The 21,523-nt window shown below is 29.2% G+C and overlaps 3 protein-coding genes across 3 annotated transcripts; 1 reads left to right on the top strand and 2 right to left on the bottom strand.

The window, feature by feature from the left end:
• Positions 1-686: 686 nt before the first annotated feature.
• Positions 687-2,476, bottom strand: LOC108339863 (acyl-CoA--sterol O-acyltransferase 1). The gene is made up of 2 exons (XM_017577082.2): positions 2,319-2,476; positions 687-2,163 (listed from the first exon to the last, which is right to left on the bottom strand). Exon 2 carries the CDS (start codon positions 2,044-2,046, stop codon positions 862-864), a length of 1,185 nt encoding a protein of 394 aa, XP_017432571.1. The 5' UTR covers positions 2,047-2,163; positions 2,319-2,476; the 3' UTR covers positions 687-861.
• Positions 2,477-7,264: 4,788 nt separating this feature from the next.
• On the bottom strand, positions 7,265-8,413 carry LOC108340097 (acyl-CoA--sterol O-acyltransferase 1). The gene has a single exon (XM_017577323.2). The coding sequence runs from the start codon at positions 8,411-8,413 to the stop codon at positions 7,265-7,267; it is 1,149 nt and encodes a 382-aa protein (XP_017432812.2).
• Positions 8,414-13,756: 5,343 nt separating this feature from the next.
• LOC108339572 (serine/threonine-protein kinase-like protein At3g51990) lies at positions 13,757-15,958 on the top strand. Its single transcript, XM_017576717.2, has one exon. It carries the CDS (start codon positions 14,024-14,026, stop codon positions 15,539-15,541), a length of 1,518 nt encoding a protein of 505 aa, XP_017432206.1. The 5' UTR covers positions 13,757-14,023; the 3' UTR covers positions 15,542-15,958.
• The last annotated feature ends 5,565 nt before the right edge of the window (positions 15,959-21,523 follow it).

The following is a 21,523-nucleotide window of genomic DNA, read 5'->3' on the forward strand; positions in this document are numbered from 1 at the left end:
GTGATAATTTATGATTGATCCGTTTGAAAGTGACATGAGTATACGAAGCATGAATGATGCAGTTATTGTTTTGGACTTTAAAGATTTTAATATATCGTTTTTAATCACCTTATGATAAATGTTTAATTTTAATAAACATTTGAACAGTAAAATTGAAGGAAATAATAAAAGTTACTTAAACCAAAATAACTAATCTATTAGATGCTCAAAATAAAAATCAATCATATAATATGAATTTAAAATTTATTTATGTTATTATTTGTATAAGCATTCTTATACTATATGATTTAATAATAATAATAATAATAATAAAATGTTAAGTAATACTTCTTTTAAAGTTAATACTAAAATTGTGTAATTTAAAAGTTCCATCGTGAACTCTTGATTTTATGAATATTTATTTAAGTCGTTGGCTTTCTTTTTAATAAGTGTGTACTATCCAATTTTTTCATACATTTATAACAAGATAATAATGGGTGTTGCGTGTTCATAAATAAAGGTCCAATCTTTCATCCAACACCTTTCAACATCAATAAAATATCTCTTATTTTAGAATATAAAATAATTTACAAAAAATAATTAAAAAATATAAATATTTTTTATTATGTGTTGAAAAGGGCAAAAAAATGGATAAATGTATTAAAAAAATTAAAATATAATAAAGAAATTTTTTAAATATTAATGTATTTTTAGTTTGTTTTTTCGATTATATTTTGGAGATGAGGGAAAATTGAATTTTAATCATCAGATAAAATTACAAAGTAATAAACTCTATCAAATAAGAAATAAACATGCGTTATTTAAATAAAAAATAAATAGCATAGAAACAAATTACTCATAAAAATTATTTATTCCTAGTTGCTAAGATTTGTTGTGAAAGATGGCTGAGAATGAGGAACTGAGAGGTGTAAGAAGGTGGCCCAAGGCGGCGTATTCCTCAAACGCCCTGACGTCAATCCGACACCGGATGAACTCCGGCAGGAACAGGGAAAAACAGGTGGCCATGAAAAATACGACGGTCAAAGGCCCCGACAGAAACCTCGGCAACCGCCACCTGCCGGTGAGGGCCCTCTTCAACGCAATCTCCACCATCAAACACATCCCGTGAAGGAGAAAGAAGCACGTCATTCTGAAGGTGGGCTCCGACCTCCCCAGGTAGAACAGTATCAACTCGTGCATCAAACCCGACACCACGAAGGTGCTCATCACTGCCGGTAATGGGGCCCACGTGGGACCAACAATCTTCAATGCTGCTTTCATGGTCGGTTCGTACACCGTTGGTCGGAGGATGCTGGTGACCATGAGATTCCATCTCCTTCCCCAGAAGTCTTGGAGTGAGGTCGAGAGGAGTGGATTTTTGAACTGCGGCTCCAGCTCCATCCCCAGCAAGGTTTTCGCCGCTGCTGCGACCACCGCCAAGATTATTTCCAACATGAAGTAAATGTGGAAACAGTACATGCACATAAGGACATTCGGATTGATACTCTCACTGTAGTCATAGATCTTCACCAAAATGCCCACAGCAATACCCTTTAGGGCATACCCTAGAAGTGGGGTACCACCGGCCTTTTTGGATGATACCGCGGACAAGTTTTGTTTGGTAACGGAGTTTGACTTTATTGAAGATGGGTTGGTGTCAAAATCGGAACTTTTGGACGAATCTGGATGTGGGGTTTTCCCATTTTCAGCTGAAGAACATTGGATGCTGGTAGAACGTGCTGGGTTTTTCTGGATCTTGATGGGGAGACATGCCACTGCTACAAAACGTGGAAGAGAGATGAATGCGTCGGAGGAGAGAGGTCCCTTGTCGAAAGCTAAGAGCAAGAGTTTGAAGTTTCCTAGCCAGGCAATGAAGAACCCTGTGGTGCCACAGAAGTGCACAGAAGAAAGACTCAGAGGAAGCACAATGAATAACAAGACGATCGGAAGAAAAAGGAAGAGTCGTATTGTTCCTGCAGGAACAAGCTTTCGGATCCAATAACAGTAGCATAAAGAGACAACAACTGAGAACCACACCTTCATGAGATTCATAATCTCACCCTCCATGACTACAAGTAAAGATGAAGAAACCAGATTCTGATATTATCTTCTCCAAAATCCGAACTTTGAAACGAAACAGAGGAATTTTCAGCTTGTGAGGCTTCAGAAGATTGGAGAACGAATCTGTGAGCAAGTGCTGTTAGTTTTAAAGTTCAAAGTTTGAAGCATCTTTTATTATAAATATTGAAATTAATCAGCATTTATGATTTTCTATTCATTGTCAATGGTGATTACTTTTGGTAGTAAATATGGATAAAGATGTCAACAATAAGTAATACCTTGGTGTGCCTATTACCGACTGATCATCTCTGTAACTTGAAAAACATTGAATTGAAGGTCTTTTTTCTTTCTTCTATGATGTTCGATGCCGGAACCAAAGTCTGAGCTAAAATTTTATTGGCATTGAAACGATGATGTTGATGTGTTTCTTGATTTGGTCGAGGGTTATGGGTAATTATCTTAAATAAGAGATGAAAAACATTGGCTAATATTGGAAGAGCGATAACTGCAGATGGTAAAATTGGCCTGTTATGGAAAAACTAAAACTGTTTGAATAGGAGCTACAGAGATAGAATAATTGTTTGACTTCGTTGACTTATTTTCTCAACCGTTGGATGTATCTAACGGTTTACCAAGCTATGGCTAAGAACACGGCCGCAGACATTCCAACTCATATTTCATTTAAAAAAATATTGAAATTTCATAAATTAGAGATGACTGAGGGATCAATTTGGGTTGAACATTGACCTGTCAAAAAGTATTGGGATGGATTTGTCTGTCAATTAAAAATGGATTAAATTTTACTATTCAGCTCAATACGCTGGATTGGCAAACTTATTCGTCTATTTTTTTTAACTTTATTTTTAAAAAACTAATATTACATGGAAATTAGTTTAAATTTTTTACTTTTACATGATAATGGTCAGATGATAGATTATTGGGTTGATTCCTTATTAAAAAGACATTCGTCCTAACAAACTTAGATTTTGATCGAATTGTCCCATACTTTAGTCAAATTGTATTATACTTTGATTATTTTTTAACTGAATTATATAAACATCAAACTATTAAAATTTTAATTCTTTTAACGAAATCATATTGATCGACTAATTTAACTAAGTGTTTCTCCTTACACCTCTTCACATCTTTCTCTACAATCCCACGTTTCAAAAATAACTTTTTTCAATAGATTTTAAAATTTGTTAAAAATTTTGAAAATTCTTTCAATAATTTTGAAATTTATTAAAAAAAAATTCTTCATCAAATATTGAAATTTATTAAACAAAAATTTTTTTAATAGATTTTGAAATTCGTTGAAGAAAAATTCTCCAATAAGTTTTAAAATTGATTAAAGAAGAAATCTTCTAATGAATTCTGAAATCTCTGTTAAATAATTTTTTGAAAACTTTAACGAATTTTAAAATTCGTTAAAAAAAATTTAACATATTTTGAAATTCAAAAGAAAAGTGAAATATAAGATTTTTTAAATACAAAAAATGATTTTGAAACTTTAAAGAAATGTAGGAATACAAAAAAAAATGTGAGGAAGGAAGAAACACTCTTGAACTCGATGAACCGAATCCAATTAAAAGTATCGGCCAGCCCGTTTGTTTAGTAGTGGGCGGCCGTCGAGTTTGACCCTAATGGCTATATGCCGATGTTAATAACAGTCATAAGACATTGATCAATTAATTAAAAATAGATATTTTTATTAAAAATATAAAAAATTTGGCTTTTAGTATGAATGTGAAACAACGTGATATTTATGATGGATTAAAATCAGTCGCAAAAGTGGTCACAAAAATTAATTTTGTGAATGTGATTCTTCGATGAATCAATTTGATTTATCTTTTGAATCACTGTCAATTTCTTGATTAAGTAACCGTTGAAACTTCCTTTTGATAATTGGACACTGGTTTTTGTTTTGTTATGCTTATTTTCTTTCCTATTTTTAAAAGATACAATAATACACTACTATTCGGTAAAATTTAATAAATAATTCAGAAATATCTCAAATGATTATTTTGAAAGTTTTCAATAATTTTCCCTTTTAAATATCAAAATAAACAATTTAAAATTTTTATATTAAAATTGAATTTTTTAGATGTTAATTAACTCTTCCTACTCTCAAAATAATTCTCTTCATATTAAAAGTCACTGGTTTCCAAATCTTAACAACACTACTTCCGTATTAAATTAAAGGGCATTAACATAATCTTAATCTAATGCACATTTTAAGAGAGTCTAATTGATCTATACATTCAATTGGTTTTTTATTTTTCAAACATATTTTTTTTATAATCACTTGAATTAATTACCACATATATCCCACCGTATGTTTAATTTATTTTAACTTAAGTTTTATATAAATTTGAGTATCTATAAAATACATAAGATACTTGTCATTTTCTAAATTAATTTTCCAAAATATGGCTTCTCATTGTTTTAAAATTCATTTTCAAAGTTAGTTATCATTTTCCTATGTTAATATTTTAATTTATTTTTTATCTATAATATTTTCTTCGTTTCAAATATAAATATATATAATTTTTCTTTTTGATTTAAAATTGTCGTCACGTTTAAAGTTAAAAATATTAACTTCAAATACAACATTTATTCGTAAGCATTTATTTTACTATTTTCTTAAATGAGAACTTTTTAAGATAAAAGTTTTCCGGAGAAAAATTAAAATTTTTAATTTTGTTTAGGAATAAGCATCTCGCTAAAAAAAGGTACACTTATAAAAATAGAAATAAAAATAATGTAAAATTAGTTTTACACGAAATTATTTTAGTGAAAATAAATAAGTATTCCAATTATATATTTAAAACGATTGAAATATAAATGTAAAGAAAAGCGGGTAAAAATGGATAAATTGAGTAATATATGAATGAGCAAGAATTTTGAGCTCTTTATGATATTCATTTAATATTTCTTTATGTATAATTTGATTAGTACTAGTGATATTTTATTAATATCGGTTTATTTACGTGTGATTAATTAGTAATGTTAACTAGTCATGTCAAAAAGATCTTAGCATGGTCCAATGATGAGAAAAAAATACATTTTTTTACATAAATAGTGTCCACATTTGGCTTGTTGGGCTAAAAAGTGAAGTGTCCACTAACTAATAACATTTCGTTAATTTATATATAGGGCCCATATATATTATAATTTTTCCATTTTAATTTGATTATTAATATTATATATTTTTCCTCTGTAAATTGATTTAAAAAAAACGTGGTTTTTACTTTTAAAATAAATCATATGCCTACTTCATCCTTACAATTTATAAAATGATAAGAAGTGAATTTCTACGTGAAACTAAACAGAATAATTTGATAATAGTTTGAGACAAGTAGAATAATATACTTAACAAATAATAAATTTTGTCAAAATATACTTTATACATTAATAAATGGTCCAATAACAACTTCTATACTAAGATAGCATATTAAAAAATAAACTATAAATCTAATTTAAGTTTATAAAATAAGTTCGTAAAGTGAATATAATAAATTGAACTGATTGATGTAAAACTTCTAATATAATTTCGTGTAAAATGTCATGCCAACTGTTATAACTCATTGTTGAATTTAGTAAACTATCACCTGTGTTTATTTGAAAAAATATTTTAGATGTATATAATTTTGTTTAAGGAAAAGGATAATTTTTAGAAACGAAAAACAATTTAATCTATAATTATTAAACCTAAAAATTTTAAAAATTAGAATGAAAGATAATGAGTCTATGAGACTATGTGAGATTGTAATATATTATCTCTATTACCTCATAATAGAGATATTTTATTGATTTTGTCTAAGTTTTTCTTTTTATTCTCACGTAAAAGAGGTTATGTAAGTTAAAATTAATTTCTTATTCTCTTCTTATTATTTTCTTGATCACATTTTAAGTTATACAGATGAAGAAAAACTTTTCAATCGCGCAAAATTATTATGATTTTCTAATAATTTCGATAAATTCAATTGTAACATCTTTAAAATTGCGAAATTTAAATTGGTTTTTATTTATAAATTTATGAATAACACGTTTAATGCGGAAGATCATGAGGGAAACTATTGTAGCATGAGCATTTATTGTTGGTTCTTAAGGTCTTTGTATATACCCACACGAGAGCGATATAAGCTTTAATATAAAAGAAGTTATTGAGTATAGGAAGTCTTGAAGACACATTGGTTTAGACTTTCACTTATGCATCACTAACAAAACGATAACGGTTATTTTTATTTTTAATGACAATATTTTTTTTAACATCATCTATGTGTCATTCTGTTATGATTGGTCCAAGTTAGTGTTTATAATTATTATTATTGATTGTGGAATAATTTTGGATCAATCACAGAATGACACGTAGATGATATTAAAATGTTGTCAAAATATCATTATCCTTATAATAAATCTTTAACTTTAATAAACATTCGAACAATAAAATTGAAGTAAATAATAAAAGTTACTTAAACTAAAATAGCCAATCTATCAGATACTCAAAATAAAAATCAATCATATAATATGAATTTAAAATTTATTTATGTTATTATTTGTGTAAACATTCTTATACGATATGATTTAATAATAATAATAATAAAATGTTAAGTAATACTTGTATAAAGTTAATACTAAAATTGTGTAATTTAAAAGTTCCATCGTGAACTCTTGATTTTATGAACATTTATTTAAGAAATGGGCTTTCTTTTTAATAAGTGTGTTCTATCCAATTTTTTCATACATTTATAACAATATAATGGGTGTTGGGTGATCATAAATAAAGTTCCAATCTTTCATCCAAGACCTTTCAACATCAATAAAATATCTCCTTTATTTTGGAATATAAAATAATTTAGAAAAAAATAATTAAAAAATATAAATATTAATTATTTTTATTATGTGTTGAAAAGGACAAAAAAATGGATAAATGTATTAAAGAAAATTTTTAAATATATTAAAGAAAAAAATTAAAATATCAATCTTAATGTATTTTTAATACTAAACACAGGAGAACATTGTCCTTCTGCAAATTTCGTTGGAACAAAACCAATAGCTATGGTTTATGTCATTTCAAGGGCAACATCGCAGGAATTTTAATCATCAGATAAAATTACAAAGTAATAAACTCTATCAAATAAGAAATAAACCTGCGTTATTTAAATAAAAAATAAACAGCATAGAAACAAAAGATACTCATATAAATTATTTATTCCTAGTGCTAAGATTTGTTATGAAAGATGGCTGAGAATGAGGAACTGAGAGGTGTAAGAAGGTGGCCCAAGGCGACGTATTCCTCAACCGCCCTGACTTGAATCCGACAGCGGATGAACTCCGGCAGGAACAGGGAAAAGCAGGTGGCCATGAAAAATACGAGGGTCAAAAGCCCCGACAGAAACCTCGGCAACCGCCACCTGCCGGTGAGGGCCCTCTTCAAAGCAATCTCCACCATCAAACCCAACCCATGAAGGAGGAAAAAGCCCGTCATTCTGAAGGTGGGCTCCGACCTCCCCATGTAGAACAGTATCAACTCGTGCATCAAACCCGACACCACGAAGGTGCTCATCACTGCCGGTAATGGGGCCCACGTGGGACCAACAATCTTCAATGCTGCTTTCATGGTTGGTTCGTACACCGTTGGTCGGAGGATGCTGGTGACCATGAGATTCCATCTCCTTCCCCAGAAGTCTTGGAGTGAGGTCGAGAGGAGTGGATTTTTGAACTGCGGCTCCAGCTCCATCCCCAGCAAGGTTTTCGCCGCTGCTGCGACCACCGCCAAGATTATTTCCAACATGAAGTAAATGTGGAAACAGTACATGCACATAAGGACATTCGGATTGATACTCTCACTGTAGTCATAGATTTTCACCAAAATGCCCACAGCAATACCCTTTAGGGCATACCCTAGAAGTGGGGTACCACCGTCCTTCTTGGATGGTACCCCGGATAAGTTTTGTTTGGTAACAGAGTTTGGCTTTATTGAAGATGGGTTCGTGTCAAAACCGAAACTTTTGGACGAATGTGGATGTGGGGTTTTACCATTTTCAGCTGAAGAACATTTGATGGGGAAACATGCCACTGCTACGAAACGTGGAAGAGAGATAAATGCGTCGGAGGAGAGAGGTCCCTTGTCGAAAGCTAAGAGCAAGAGTTTGAAGTTTCCTAGCCAAGAAATGAAGAACCCTGTGATGCCACAGAAGTGCACAAAAGAAAGACTCAGAGGAAGCACAATGAATAACAAGACGATCGGAAGAAAAAGCAAGAGTCGTATTGTTCCTGCAGGAATAAGCTTTCGGATCCAATAACAGTAGCATAAAGAGACGACAACTGAGAGCCACACCTTCATGAGATTCATAATCTCACCCTCCATAACTGCAACTAAAGATGAAGAAACCAGATTTTTATATTATCTTCTCCAAATCCCGAATTCTACAATGAAACATGAGCAATTCTCAGCGTGTGAGGCTTCAGAAGATTGGAGAACGAATCTGTGAGCAAGTGCTGTTAGTTTTAAAGTTCAAAGTTTGCAGCATCTTTTATTATAAATATTGAAATTAATCTGCATTTATGATTTTTTATTCATTATCAATGGGACCAAGTCATTAATTTTGGTAGTAAATATGGACAAAGATGTTAATAATAATAATAATATACCTTGTTGTGCCTATTACATGAAAAACATTGAATTGAATGATCGTTTGAATAGGAGCTACAGAGATAGAATAATCGTTTGACTTCGTTGACTTATTAAATTTTAACAGGATCAGTGCACCGCGGCCGAGTTTCTCCCTAATGATTATATGCTAAATGTTAATAACAGTCGTAAGATATTTATCAATTAATTAAAAATAGATATTTTTATTAAAAATATAAAAAATTGGCTTTTAGTATGAATGTGAAACAACGTGATATTTATGATGGATTAAAATCAGTCGCAAAAGTGGTCACAAAAATTAATTTTGTGAATGTGATTCTTCGATGAATCAATTTGATTTATCTTTTGAATCACTGTCAATTTCTTGATTAAGTAACCGTTGAAACTTCCTTTTGATAATTGGACACTGGTTTTTGTTTTGTTATGCTTATTTTCTTTCCTATTTTTAAAAGATACAATAATACACTACTATTCGGTAAAATTTAATAAATAATTCAGAAATATCTCAAATGATTATTTTGAAAGTTTTCAATAATTTTCCCTTTTAAATATCAAAATAAACAATTTAAAATTTTTATATTAAAATTGAATTTTTTAGATGTTAATTAACTCTTCCTACTCTCAAAATAATTCTCTTCATATTAAAAGTCACTGGTTTCCAAATCTTAACAACACTACTTCCGTATTAAATTAAAGGGCATTAACATAATCTTAATCTAATGCACATTTTAAGAGAGTCTAATTGATCTATACATTCAATTGGTTTTTTATTTTTCAAACATATTTTTTTTATAACCACTTGAATTAATTACCACATATATCCCACCGTATGTTTAATTTATTTTAACTTAAATTTTATATAAATTTGAGTTTCTATAAAATACATAAGATACTTGTCATTTTCTAAATTAATTTTCCAAAACATGGCTTCTCGTTGTTTTAAAATTCATTTTCAAAGTTAGTTATTATTTTCCTATGTTAATATTTTAATTTATTGATATTTTCTTCATTTCAAATATATATATATATATATATATATATATATATATATATATATATATATATATATATATATATATATATATAAATAACTTAAATATTTAAGCGTATAGTTAAATCGAAAATGTCCTTGTTATAGGAAATTAGTTTCAAATTAAAAAAAGTAATAAATAAATAAATAAAAGTACTCAAAGTAGTTCATCGATTTTTTTAAATCCTCGTAAGTCTTAAGTTATCAAAGCACAGCATATCGTGCAATATTGGTAATGATTGGGTTAATTTTTCTTTTTGATTTAAAATTATCTTCACGTTTAAAGTTAAAAATATTAACTTCAAATATAACATTTACTCGTAAGCTTTTATTTTACTATTTTCTTAAATGAGGATTTTTTTAAGATAAAAGTTCTCCCGACAAAAATTTAAATCTTTAATTTTGTTTAGGAATAATCATCTCGCTAAAAAAAGTACATTTATTACAATAATGTTAAATTAGTTTCACACAAAAATTATTTTATTGAAAATAAATAACTATTACAACTATATATTAATTGAAATATAAATGTAAAGGAAACCGGATAAAAATGGATAAATTGAGTAATACATGAATAAGCAAGAATTTTGAGCTCTGTAAGGTATTAAACTTGTTTTTATGTATTGACACATTCATTAGTATCGACTTTAGTAAGTTTTCTCAACATTTCTAATTTTAAAGCCTCGATTTTTTTAATAATAATTCAATTTATCTTAATAAAAAAAATCATAAAAATAAATAATCTTTACTTTAAAAAATCGTATGTAATGTTAATAACAATTCAATGTTGAATACAAATCAAATGTTTAATTTATTGTGCGATGATGTTAATAATATTTTAAATAAACCAGGGACATTAATTTTCATCACAATCACACGTTACCAAAAAAATATATTTTCTAGTCCTTACAGATACAGTTATATTTTATTTTAATAATTGTAAAAAGTTATTTTTTTATTTTTGTTGATTTTCTTCCTTCTTTTAATATTAAATCAGTTTATCTAATGTTAAAATAATGTTTGATTTTACTTTCTATATTACAAAGTTTTGATATTGTATCCATTTAATATTTGGATAATGATAATTTTTGATAACATTTTTTTGACAATATTTTAATATCATCTACGTGTGATTGGTCCAAAATTACTCCACAATCAATAATAATAATCATAAACACCAACATGGACCAATCACATAATGACACGTAGATGATGTTAAAATATTGTCAAAAAAATGTTGTCAAAGTATCATTATCTTTAATATTTCTTATGTATAATTTGATTAGTACTGGTGATGTTTTATTAACGTCGGTTTGGTTACGTGTAATTAGTAATGTTAACTAAGTCATAATAAAAAAATCCTAGCATGGTCCAATGATGAGAAAAAAAAAACATTTTTTTAGATAAATATATTATTAAATTTTGTATAGTCAAATATAACATATTCCTGGGTCAATTTTTCTACTTTTTAAACTATATAAGACTACTAATATTAAAAAGAAAAATCAAATTCCCAGCCTTACTTACAATGTGTTGTACCAAATAGCAGAATCAATGACACTTCACCATCTCACCAACCAAGGCCAAAACCATCAAACACCATCATTCCTCTTATAGCCAGAAATCATTAGGAACATAAAGATAATAAATTACTATTGGATAAGATAAGTAATTCAAACATTGAAAACCTTAAATAGTAACATGAACTCATGGTGAAAACTACATAAGATGATAAGGAAGAGGAAAATCTATGTTGTTCTATAACTAACTATTTTTAATGTTCGTGGTAGTTATTTGTGAGGAGTTTGGAAGGTGTGTAAGTTGTGGGGTGGCTTTCGAGTTTGGTGAAGGGCAGTGTCCACATTTGGCTTGTTGGGCTAAAAAGTGAAGTGTCCACTGACTAATTGGGTTTGTTTGATGTGCATAACAGAACATACCAACATCTCATTAATTTCTATATAGGGCCCATATATATTATAATTTTTCCATTTTAATTTAATTAGAATTATATATTTTTCGTCTGTAAATTGATTTAAAAAGATGCCTTTTATTTTTAAAATAAATCATATATCTATTTCATTCTTACGATTTATAAAATTTGAAGTATAAGTGTGAAACATTAATAAATGATCCAATAACACTCAAATAGAATGTGAATAACAAACAATAAAATTTACTATGATATACTTTAGATATTAATGTATTGTCTAATAACAACCTAATAAAAACAATATGACCAACAAAAAAATAAATTTCGTTAACTCTAAATCATGATTCTAATGTTAGAAGTGGATTTCAAATCTAATTTAATTATATAAAATTAATTTGTAAAGTGAAGTTTGCATTTATTTATTTATTTATTTATATATATATATATATATATATATATATATATATATATATATTCTAAATCAGATATACCATTAATTAATGTGAGATTTCTAACATAAAATCGTGTAAAATGCATTTTATGTGTAGTTATGCCAACTACACATAAAAAATTATATTATAATTCATTGTTGAACTCTATCTTAAAATAAAGATAATTTATGTAATTTTTGTTTAAAAATAATATTTTAAATGTATATAATTTTGTTTGAAGAAAAGGAATTTTTTTAAATGATTTAGAAACGGAAAACAATTTAATCTATAATTATTTAACCTAAAAATTGGAATGAAAGATAATGACTTTGAGACTTTGTGAGATTGTCTTATATTATCTAAAAACAAGTGAATCATGTAGTGTTAAAGAGATTTTATTGCCATCCTACTTCATAGTAGAGATATTCTATTGATTTGGTCTAAGTTTTTCTTCTTATTCTTACATAAAAGAGGTTGTGTAAGTTAAAATTAATTTCTTATTCTCTACTTATTATTTTCTTGATCTCATTTTAAGTTATATAGATGAAGAAAAACTTTTCAATTGCGAAGATTTTCTAATACTCTCGCTACATTCAATTGTAACATCTTTAAATTATAAATTCCACCCAAATGTTTAAATTAAGGTTGAAGTAATTCATAAGAAGGACAGCTTGTCATTAGATTTAAGAAACATGGTTGGTTGGTGAGAATTAAGATATATATATATATATATATATATATATATATATATATATATATATATATATATATATATATATATATATATATATATATATATATATATATATATATATATATATATATATATATATAACTCTAGATTGCGAAATTTAAATTGGTTTTTATTTATAAATTTATGATTAACACGTTTGAGAAATCAATAAATTTGTCTGAAGGTGACGTTGGGTCATATATTATGATTTTGAGTAAATTTTTAACAGACGTTAGACATCATATCACAGATAAATTAATAAACTAATTAATGTTTTTAAGAAAAAATTTATTTGGTGTTATTAAGTTGTAAATTTCATATTAAAATATACGAGTCTCTACAAGTGTTAGAAACAAGTAGGTTATTAAATAAAAGAAACCGATGTCTTAATAAATAAGTAAACAAAACGTTTGAAAATAACGTGTTCAAGAATTATTGATAATTATTTTTTCTACGTTATCAGCAAAAAATAAATTAAATCTCAGTAAATTGAATATGTTTTTTTCTATTGTATTGGCTGGAAAATGAAAGAAAAAATAAAAAAAAGTTGAAGTACATCACATGTGAAGGCAACCCGTGAGTTTTCTTAATTGGTATGACCCAATTTAAGGGCACACCAAACCTTGATGAACAAACAACGATACAAACACCAAAATCATCTCATTTTCCTTTTGCTGTACTTTCTGGAAGAGAAACGTGAGATTTACGTTAATTTTGTAAAATATTTTATCTGTATAAAAAACTATATGTTAAAAACCATATTATTATTATTTTATGAATAAATAAATGATAGACCTTGAGATTCTTGCAAGGGGTGGGTGGTGGGTCCCTACTTTCTCTTTTTCTCTGTCTAATTTTTAGAGAGAGACACATTCACATCTTCCAAGATACACAGAGCATTTAATTTTAATAATAAATGATGAACGTTTGCACATTTTTGCAATCCCATAATAAACACAACAGACATAAACAAACGTATTCTGATGCTACTATTGATTTTTGGAACACTCACGAAGACATTTATCTGTTGCGCTAAATCTTTTCTCTGCTTTTTTGTTGGGTTTGGTTTCTTCTATCTATCTATCTATCATCTTCTTCTGGTTCATTTCCATCTCCATCTCCATCTCCACTCCCACTTCACTCCCTTTGGTTCCTTCTTCGGTTCAGATATTCCAAAAGGGTAGACACAAACGCAATTCATATGGGGTATCTATACCTTTCTTGCAGAGCCGAATCCGCAGTTTCAACTTCCGATTCGGTGGCTTCTTCCAAAGCTACCGGAGAGAAAGATAAAGAGAAGGAGAGAAGCGGCATCAAGATCCAGGAGTTTCAGTACAGGGACCTCGAGGCTGCTACCAATGGCTTCTCCGACCGCAAGCTTCTCGGCAAAGGGAGTCACGGTTATGTCTACAAGGCGGTGGTTCGGGGCCGTCCCGTGGCGGTGAAGCGGCCGTCGCGGCCGCATCATCATGGGGTTGTTCCTCGGCCGGTGTCTTCTTCCGCGCCGCTGGAGATCACGAACGAGGTGGACAATGAGATCGACATCTTGTCCAAAATCCAGAGCCCCAGGTTGGTGAATTTGGTGGGTTTCACGAACGATTCAAGAGACAGGCTTTTGGTGGTGGAGTTCATGAGCAATGGCACCCTTTACGATGTTCTTCATTCCTCTCCGAGGCCTCCCAATTGGGGTAGGAGGATTCGTTTGGCTCTGCAAACTGCTAAAGCCATTGACACGCTTCACTCCTCGTCCCCTCCTGTGATTCACCGTGACATAAAGTCTGCGAACGTTCTCATCGACCGCAGCTACAATGCGAGATTGGGGGATTTTGGTTTGGCTTTGAGAGGCCATGTTGATGACTACAGACTCAGGTCCACTCCTCCTGCAGGCACCATGGGCTATCTTGACCCTTGTTATGTAACTCCTGATAATTTGAGCACCAAAACTGATGTTTTCAGCTTTGGGATTTTGCTGCTGGAGATTATAAGCGGAAGGAAGGCCATTGACATCACTTATTCACCACCTTCTATCGTGGATTGGGCTATTCCTCTCATCAAGAAAGGGAAGCTTTTGGCTGTTTATGATCCTAGAATTGCACCTCCGAAGGATCCGGTTGTGAGGAAGCAGTTGGCCGTGATTGCTGCCAAGTGTGTGAGGTCTTGCAGGGAGAGGAGACCTTCCATGAATGAGGTTGTTACTTGGCTCTGTGGGCTGTGTAAACTGGTGCCTCTTCATTCTTGGAATGGTTTTAACAACCCTTGCATGATGGTTGAGACTGTGGGGCGCCCGGTTGAAGCAAGAAATGGTAATGGTGAATTCAATTCTAGGCTGGCAGGTGTGGAAGAGGGAAAAATTGAAGCTTTGGATGGAAGACTTTCCAAATCTGCAATGAGATATTCCCGGAGGGTGTATTCTGATTTGGGGTTCAGCAGCAACTTGATGGACTTGATGGCTACCACTGAGGAGCCTGAATTTCTGAGAGATGCTGATGGGATGGATCATAGTTCTAAATCTGCTGAACAAGTTTCTAGCTCCAGGTTTGGCAGTGGAAGGTATTCCATAAGAGGGAGGAACCTATACAGGCCATGTGGCAGTGACAAGGACGCCTTTGGCTTCAGTAAAGGTCGGATTGTAGGTCAGACTGAGACCACTTCAAAACAGGACGAGGTTTCTGGTTCAAATTCGAAGAATTTGAATTCTCTGGTTGCTGAGGTTGTCTAGTTAATTAACTGCTGAAACATTTTATTGGATGATGATGATGATGATGCCAGGCTTGTGAGCTTTTCTTGCTTGCAAAATTGTGTAGATTTGTTGTTAGTTCATTATTTGTGGGTTTCAGAAATGATCTCTTCATTTTTAGTAGGTTTTTGGGTTGAAGGGCGCATTACTGATGTCCCCTTAACGTTGTTCAAAAAGCTTTTGTTTCCTCCTCATAAACAAATGCAAAAGCCACTGTATGAATGATTCAGGAGCTCATGACTGCTGCTGCTGCTGCTGAAAAATTGTAAAAACTGTACCATAGCTTGGTGGTTGAATTGTAAAAACTGCTGTGGTCCTTTTTGCAATTCTTTTACCATCTTTTGGTTTTTTATCTGTCAACTTCTGGTATTGTTTGAAGCAAGATTTTGAATTATGGCATGTTGTTGTGTGCTGTATTTATTACCTTATCATTCTTTTATTCTTTCTTCATCAATTCATGGTATGAGCAAAGTCATTTTTCAGTCGTTATCTGGTCTGTTTTTGAGCAAAGAGTAAGGTTTGAATAAATCAATTACAACATGCAATTAAGAATTATCGTATTGCGTCTTAAAGGGATGGTAGCAAGAAAGATATTTCTTGGCAAGTAGTTAACTTTGCCTTAGACTTTGCATCCATTAAAGTTGCATTATATTTTAATCAAGCAAATATCATTAACTTTGGACCAAGTTTGGTTTCAGAAAATTGTGGCGTAGATTAATGTGCTGGTTTGGAATATGAAGATAATTTAGAGAAAACAAAGAGAAAGGGACAAAAGATTAAGGTCTCCACTTCCATGAGTGGTGGTGTCTGATGGGTCCCACTAACCCAATAGCAAAGTTTTGGTTCGTCATGTTGTGATCACTCTTCAAGGAATTTGCATTATCAGAAAATTGCAACTGCTTAGGTAACACTAACAGAGACGGCTACGTAGCAGTAATTGGGAATATTTAAAATCTTCAAGTTTCCAGTTCCTTTTCTCTGCAGTACAATTCTTCTGGCCCTGTTTTTTTTTCAACCAGGATTGGAACTTTCTCTGTCTAATGCATTAAGTGTTGTGCAGGAGGTGTCGTAAAATTGCTGATAATGATAAAAACTAAAAAGTAAAAATCATGAATAAAGATTGATTGAAACATGGAGATTCATTATTTTAAGGACTTATCATGGTATATGTTGTTCAAATCTTTCGTTATACAATACGAATTTTTTGAAAATTTATGAAGATATAAGAAGTTGTGTATTTTTTGAAAATTTATGAAGATATCAGAAATTGTGTCTTTTGGAGAAAATATCTCACTCTATTTATAGAATTTGAAGAGAGACGTGAAAGTAGTTCAAAGTCCATGGCTTGCTAAAAATTGTAACGATGGTAGCAAACTCGAGTCTTGTGGATGAAGCTTGGGCAGCAACTTTCATCACTCCAATCTTTGCAGACGAATAGATTTATGGAGACATGTAGATTTATTGTCTTTAAGTATTTATTCACCGTAGATTTATTGTCTTTTAAGTATTTATTCACCGTAGATTTATTGTCTTTAAGTATTTATTCACGGTATGTTGTTAAAGTCTTTTAGATACAATAATAATTTTTTAAAAATTTCTAAAGATATCAGAAGTTGTGTTTTTTTTGAGAAAGTATTGTATTTTATTTATAGAGTTTGGAAAGACACTTTGTTTATAGAATTTGGAGAGAATTGTAAAAATGGTTTGTTATAAATTCTCCGTTGACTAGAAATAAAATCAATTTACAGTATATAAGTTAATTTTGTGGAGTTAAATTTGACTTAGAATCTACTTCTTTACATGATATCGGAACAAGGTTATAATATATTGTAGTGATATTTGTTGTTTTTTGAACATATTGTTCTATCTATTATCAGATGATAAGACCAATTTAGAGTATATATAAGTAGGTGCAAATCTTATCTTACAATACAGTAGATGCAAATCTCATCTTAGAAGACGATTTTATGGGGTTGAGTTAGACTTAAAGTTTTCTTTTTAACATAAATGTAATAAACAACTTTCGTCAACGCAAATCTAGTGGACGAAACTTGTTCATCCGCAACTTTCAAAAATAAACATTTGTAATATAATATACAAGTTTTTGCATAATGAGAGTCATCTCTAAAAATTAATATGATGTATTTTTTGAATTTATGAATATTTTGATAATGATATTTTAACATATGCAATTTTTTTTATTTGTTTAATATTTTTTTTTTTATTTTTTATAATTATTTTATTTTTTATAAAAAATGTAGATATGTGTCATTTTATAATTATTTTTTCGAATATAGTGTTATTACGATCTAAAATATGTTAGATACTCGCTAGAGTATCATGAAGAGGAAATAGTCGAAATATACGTTTGGACCATAATATTTTTAAATCCATAACTTTTATAATATTTGACATTATCACTATTCACTACTCGTTATTCTCTCCTTTTCTTTTTAAATACAAAATTCACTTTTTTTTAAGATCATTTTACTCCTAGCAAAGACTGTGAAATGTTTTTTTTTTTGTGTGAAACAATATTTTTTGCATGGTTGATATTGTGAAAGTAAAAAACCACCACACCATGTGAAAAGATTAAAATGTATTTATTAGACACGACAATGTTCATAAGTATGAGTTAAGAGCTTAGGAACATGCATTAAAAATATTGTCAGTGTATTTTGGTCTGTTCATTTATTTACTTACAGATAATCATCTGAACTAATATTAGTGAACGTATTCACTTAAAACATATAATTAAAAAGTCTTGCTTTCTTCTAATACAATTTCATGCCACGTGTAGGGTTCTGTTCTGAAACTTATGTTCGTTGAAAATGATTTTAATAACAACTTTCTTATTTTAATTATCAATGTTTGTTGGGTAGTGAGACCCCGGTAGTTGGAAACCAATCAAATCAAATGAAATAAAGTGATTCTATTTTCATTCATAATATATATTTTTTATCATTATATTTTATCAGCTTATAAATAAAATTATTGTTTTGGCCTTTATGCTTTTGGCATTCTTAAAATGTAGGTGACATAAGATAAGATGAATGACCAATGGCCCAACTTTGATTCTCAAATTAACAATCATTCATCCAACTCTTTCACAAAACCCTCCATTTTGTTTTTCTAAACCTTCTTCTAATGTTGGTTTATATTAATCATTGCATTTGTCACTTCATCAATCTTAACACTCACTCCATATCCATACATATATTACTTCAATAACTGCTATCAATTTCTATTATTTCTTTAAAATCATGTCTATCACATAACAACTAAATATACAGATTCATAACATTTTTCTTATATTAAATAGGAGTCTTGATTCTTAATTTAATCCTTTAATTTTATTCGAATTTTGAAAAAGACTCATTGGTTTTTTAATTTAGTCATTTAATTTTTTTAAAAACATTAAATTTAGTCTTACAACTTTTTAAAAATATTAAATAGTTTTTTAATAACATCCAATTTGGTCTTTTTATTGTTTATGGGTCTTTTAATTTTTAACCAATTATAAATTATATGTTATTTTTCTTTTCCATTTGTCAATATCTTATATTATTTTTCTTATATTACTATTCATGGTCAACTTGAAAAAAAGTCAAATTTAATATTTCTAAAAAATTAAATTGAAAAAACTAATAACTAGGGTCTCGTTGAAAATTCAAATAAATTTAGAGGACAAAATTAGAAATTAAACCCTAATAAAACGACACAAAAAACAATATACATGACAAAACATTGAAATGACGTAATGTGATACACGTTCAAATTCTTTTGTTAATGTATAAAATTTATAAAAAAATAAACTTTAATTATAATTCAATTTTATAAAACTGAATAATAAGATTGGATTTACACTCACAAATCTATTTATAAATTAAGATTAACATTTATTTATATTTTTAAACTTTGTCTCATTTCTAATAAATGTAAAATCTTTAAAATGTCTCATTAAAACATATACATTTTAAATACGTGATATTTATGAATAGTTTGATAATAATATAATAACAATAAAACGTTAAAGAGAACAAATAATAAAGAAAGAGTAAATCTTTTGAATTACCGGACATCATTTTAAGAAATATATTTTAAATTTAATTTAATTTTATAAAATATATTCGTAAGAAAAAATTATTTTCACTTTTATATATTATAAATTTCTTTATCTTTATTTCTAACAAAAATACCATTTCAAAGACAGAAAACAACAGTTCATTCCAATTTTTTGTATGACTATTCTGAGGTTTAGTCTTAATTAAACTTGAAGTTGTTCTGTGTGGAGCAGAAGATAATAAAAAGCAAAATGAATAGCTGTTACCGAAGAAAATGACCACACAGAAACCAAGTTATTTTCAGTCGGTATTGGTGCAGCCAAAACAGTTTAGTACAGACAATGGAATCCACCATGAAGACAAACAACATTAGGTTGTAGAAAGTGTTCCTTCATTATCCAAAAAACGAGAACAATGTGATTGTCTTTTACCCTTCGACTCTTAGCTACAAACAGGTAAGAAAATTCATATTCCCTTTCCTAATTTCAAGGCTTTACAGCTCAGAAATTTGCATATGTTGTAGTTGTCTTCTGAGATGGATGGAGAATAACTACAATGCATTGTTCAGTCAACATCCTATGTTCGAAGTAATAATTTCTAAAACTATGCATAAGATGCAATTGGCCCAAAGCTTTGAAAATTCTTTATGGAAATATTGCATTTGTTTGAGATAGTTTTTCCTTTTGCCTTTTTGAAAAACTTTAATAATTTTTTTTCCAGTGATGGAAAAGGGTAATCATGGGTGAATGTGGAAGCTTGCTTCTGCAAAGGTTGAGAAAGAAAGTCAAAAGGTTCCAACAATTCCATCAAAAGACAGTACTTTTGTGTCTGTTCCTTAAATCACATCTTTATGTGAATTCAATCCTTTTCACAGTCTTGAGATTTGTGATAATCTTTAATTAATTTTTTATTAATTCATTCAATGAACCAGCACCTTCAATGCAATTCTTTAATAGAATTTAAATTTTATAAATTTAACTTATAAAATAGAATTTAATTTATCTTGTTTTTAATTAATGTAAATTTTTTAATAAATTTAATTTTCTATCATGTTAAGAAAATTAAAGTTACTTAAAAGTTATAAATAAAATTTTATTATTAAAAATAACCGTAAAATGATCTTAAAAATTAAATAATATAAGGAGTCATATTCTAATTTTTGTTGTTATGGGCCATGTGTAACTTACATTTACACATTATTACTCATTTAGTACATTTACACATATTATAATATACAATAGCTCTTTTAGTTTAGGAAAATGACACTTGAACAATCATTTTTGACAACATTTAGACACGCGCACACGTGTCTAAATTTGAGTGGTCCATTTTCATTTAATTTTTCCAACTGGACCACTCAAATTTAGACACGTGTGCGCGTGTCTAAATGTTGTCAAAAATGGTTGTTCAAGTATCATTTTCCTTTAGTTTATGATCTCTTAAATTTATATGATTTTGACTATTAATAAAGTAAAGATATATTACAGTAACATGCAATATTTCACAATCATTCTAATGATTCTATATGTGATTACAAATTCATACAATTCATAAAAGTGTTAATAACTCTTTTCATATACATTATTTAAACATGGTTGGTTATAAGTAAAATGAATATACAAATTAGTAGTTATTTTACATCTATAATAAACATTCAAACACAATACACTAAATAAACAAACAAAAGAAAGAAATAAAAAAAAATTAGCGTGAGCGAAAATTTTCTTATTTGAATGAATTTTAGACTAATTCAAAAGTATTTAAGCAGAAATATAACAAAAGCAAAAATATTTTAAACTTTCATTTTCACTTGAGCAAATATTTCGACTCATAATGTTTATGTGAGAAATATGGAATTTCAAATTATCAACAGAAGTATATTTACACAATCATTAAATTA

The sequence above is a fragment of the Vigna angularis genome, chromosome 5 (genome assembly GCF_016808095.1).
Source record: "Vigna angularis cultivar LongXiaoDou No.4 chromosome 5, ASM1680809v1, whole genome shotgun sequence".
Classification (NCBI taxonomy): domain Eukaryota; kingdom Viridiplantae; phylum Streptophyta; class Magnoliopsida; order Fabales; family Fabaceae; genus Vigna; species Vigna angularis.

What these genes read in the sequence shown, in the direction of transcription:
- LOC108340097 (XM_017577323.2), bottom strand. Translation starts at nt 8,413, where the DNA reads ATGGAGGGTGAGATTATGAATCTCATGAAGGTGTGGCTCTCAGTTGTC.
- LOC108339572 (XM_017576717.2), top strand. Translation starts at nt 14,024, where the DNA reads ATGGGGTATCTATACCTTTCTTGCAGAGCCGAATCCGCAGTTTCAACT.
- LOC108339863 (XM_017577082.2), bottom strand. Translation starts at nt 2,046, where the DNA reads ATGGAGGGTGAGATTATGAATCTCATGAAGGTGTGGTTCTCAGTTGTT.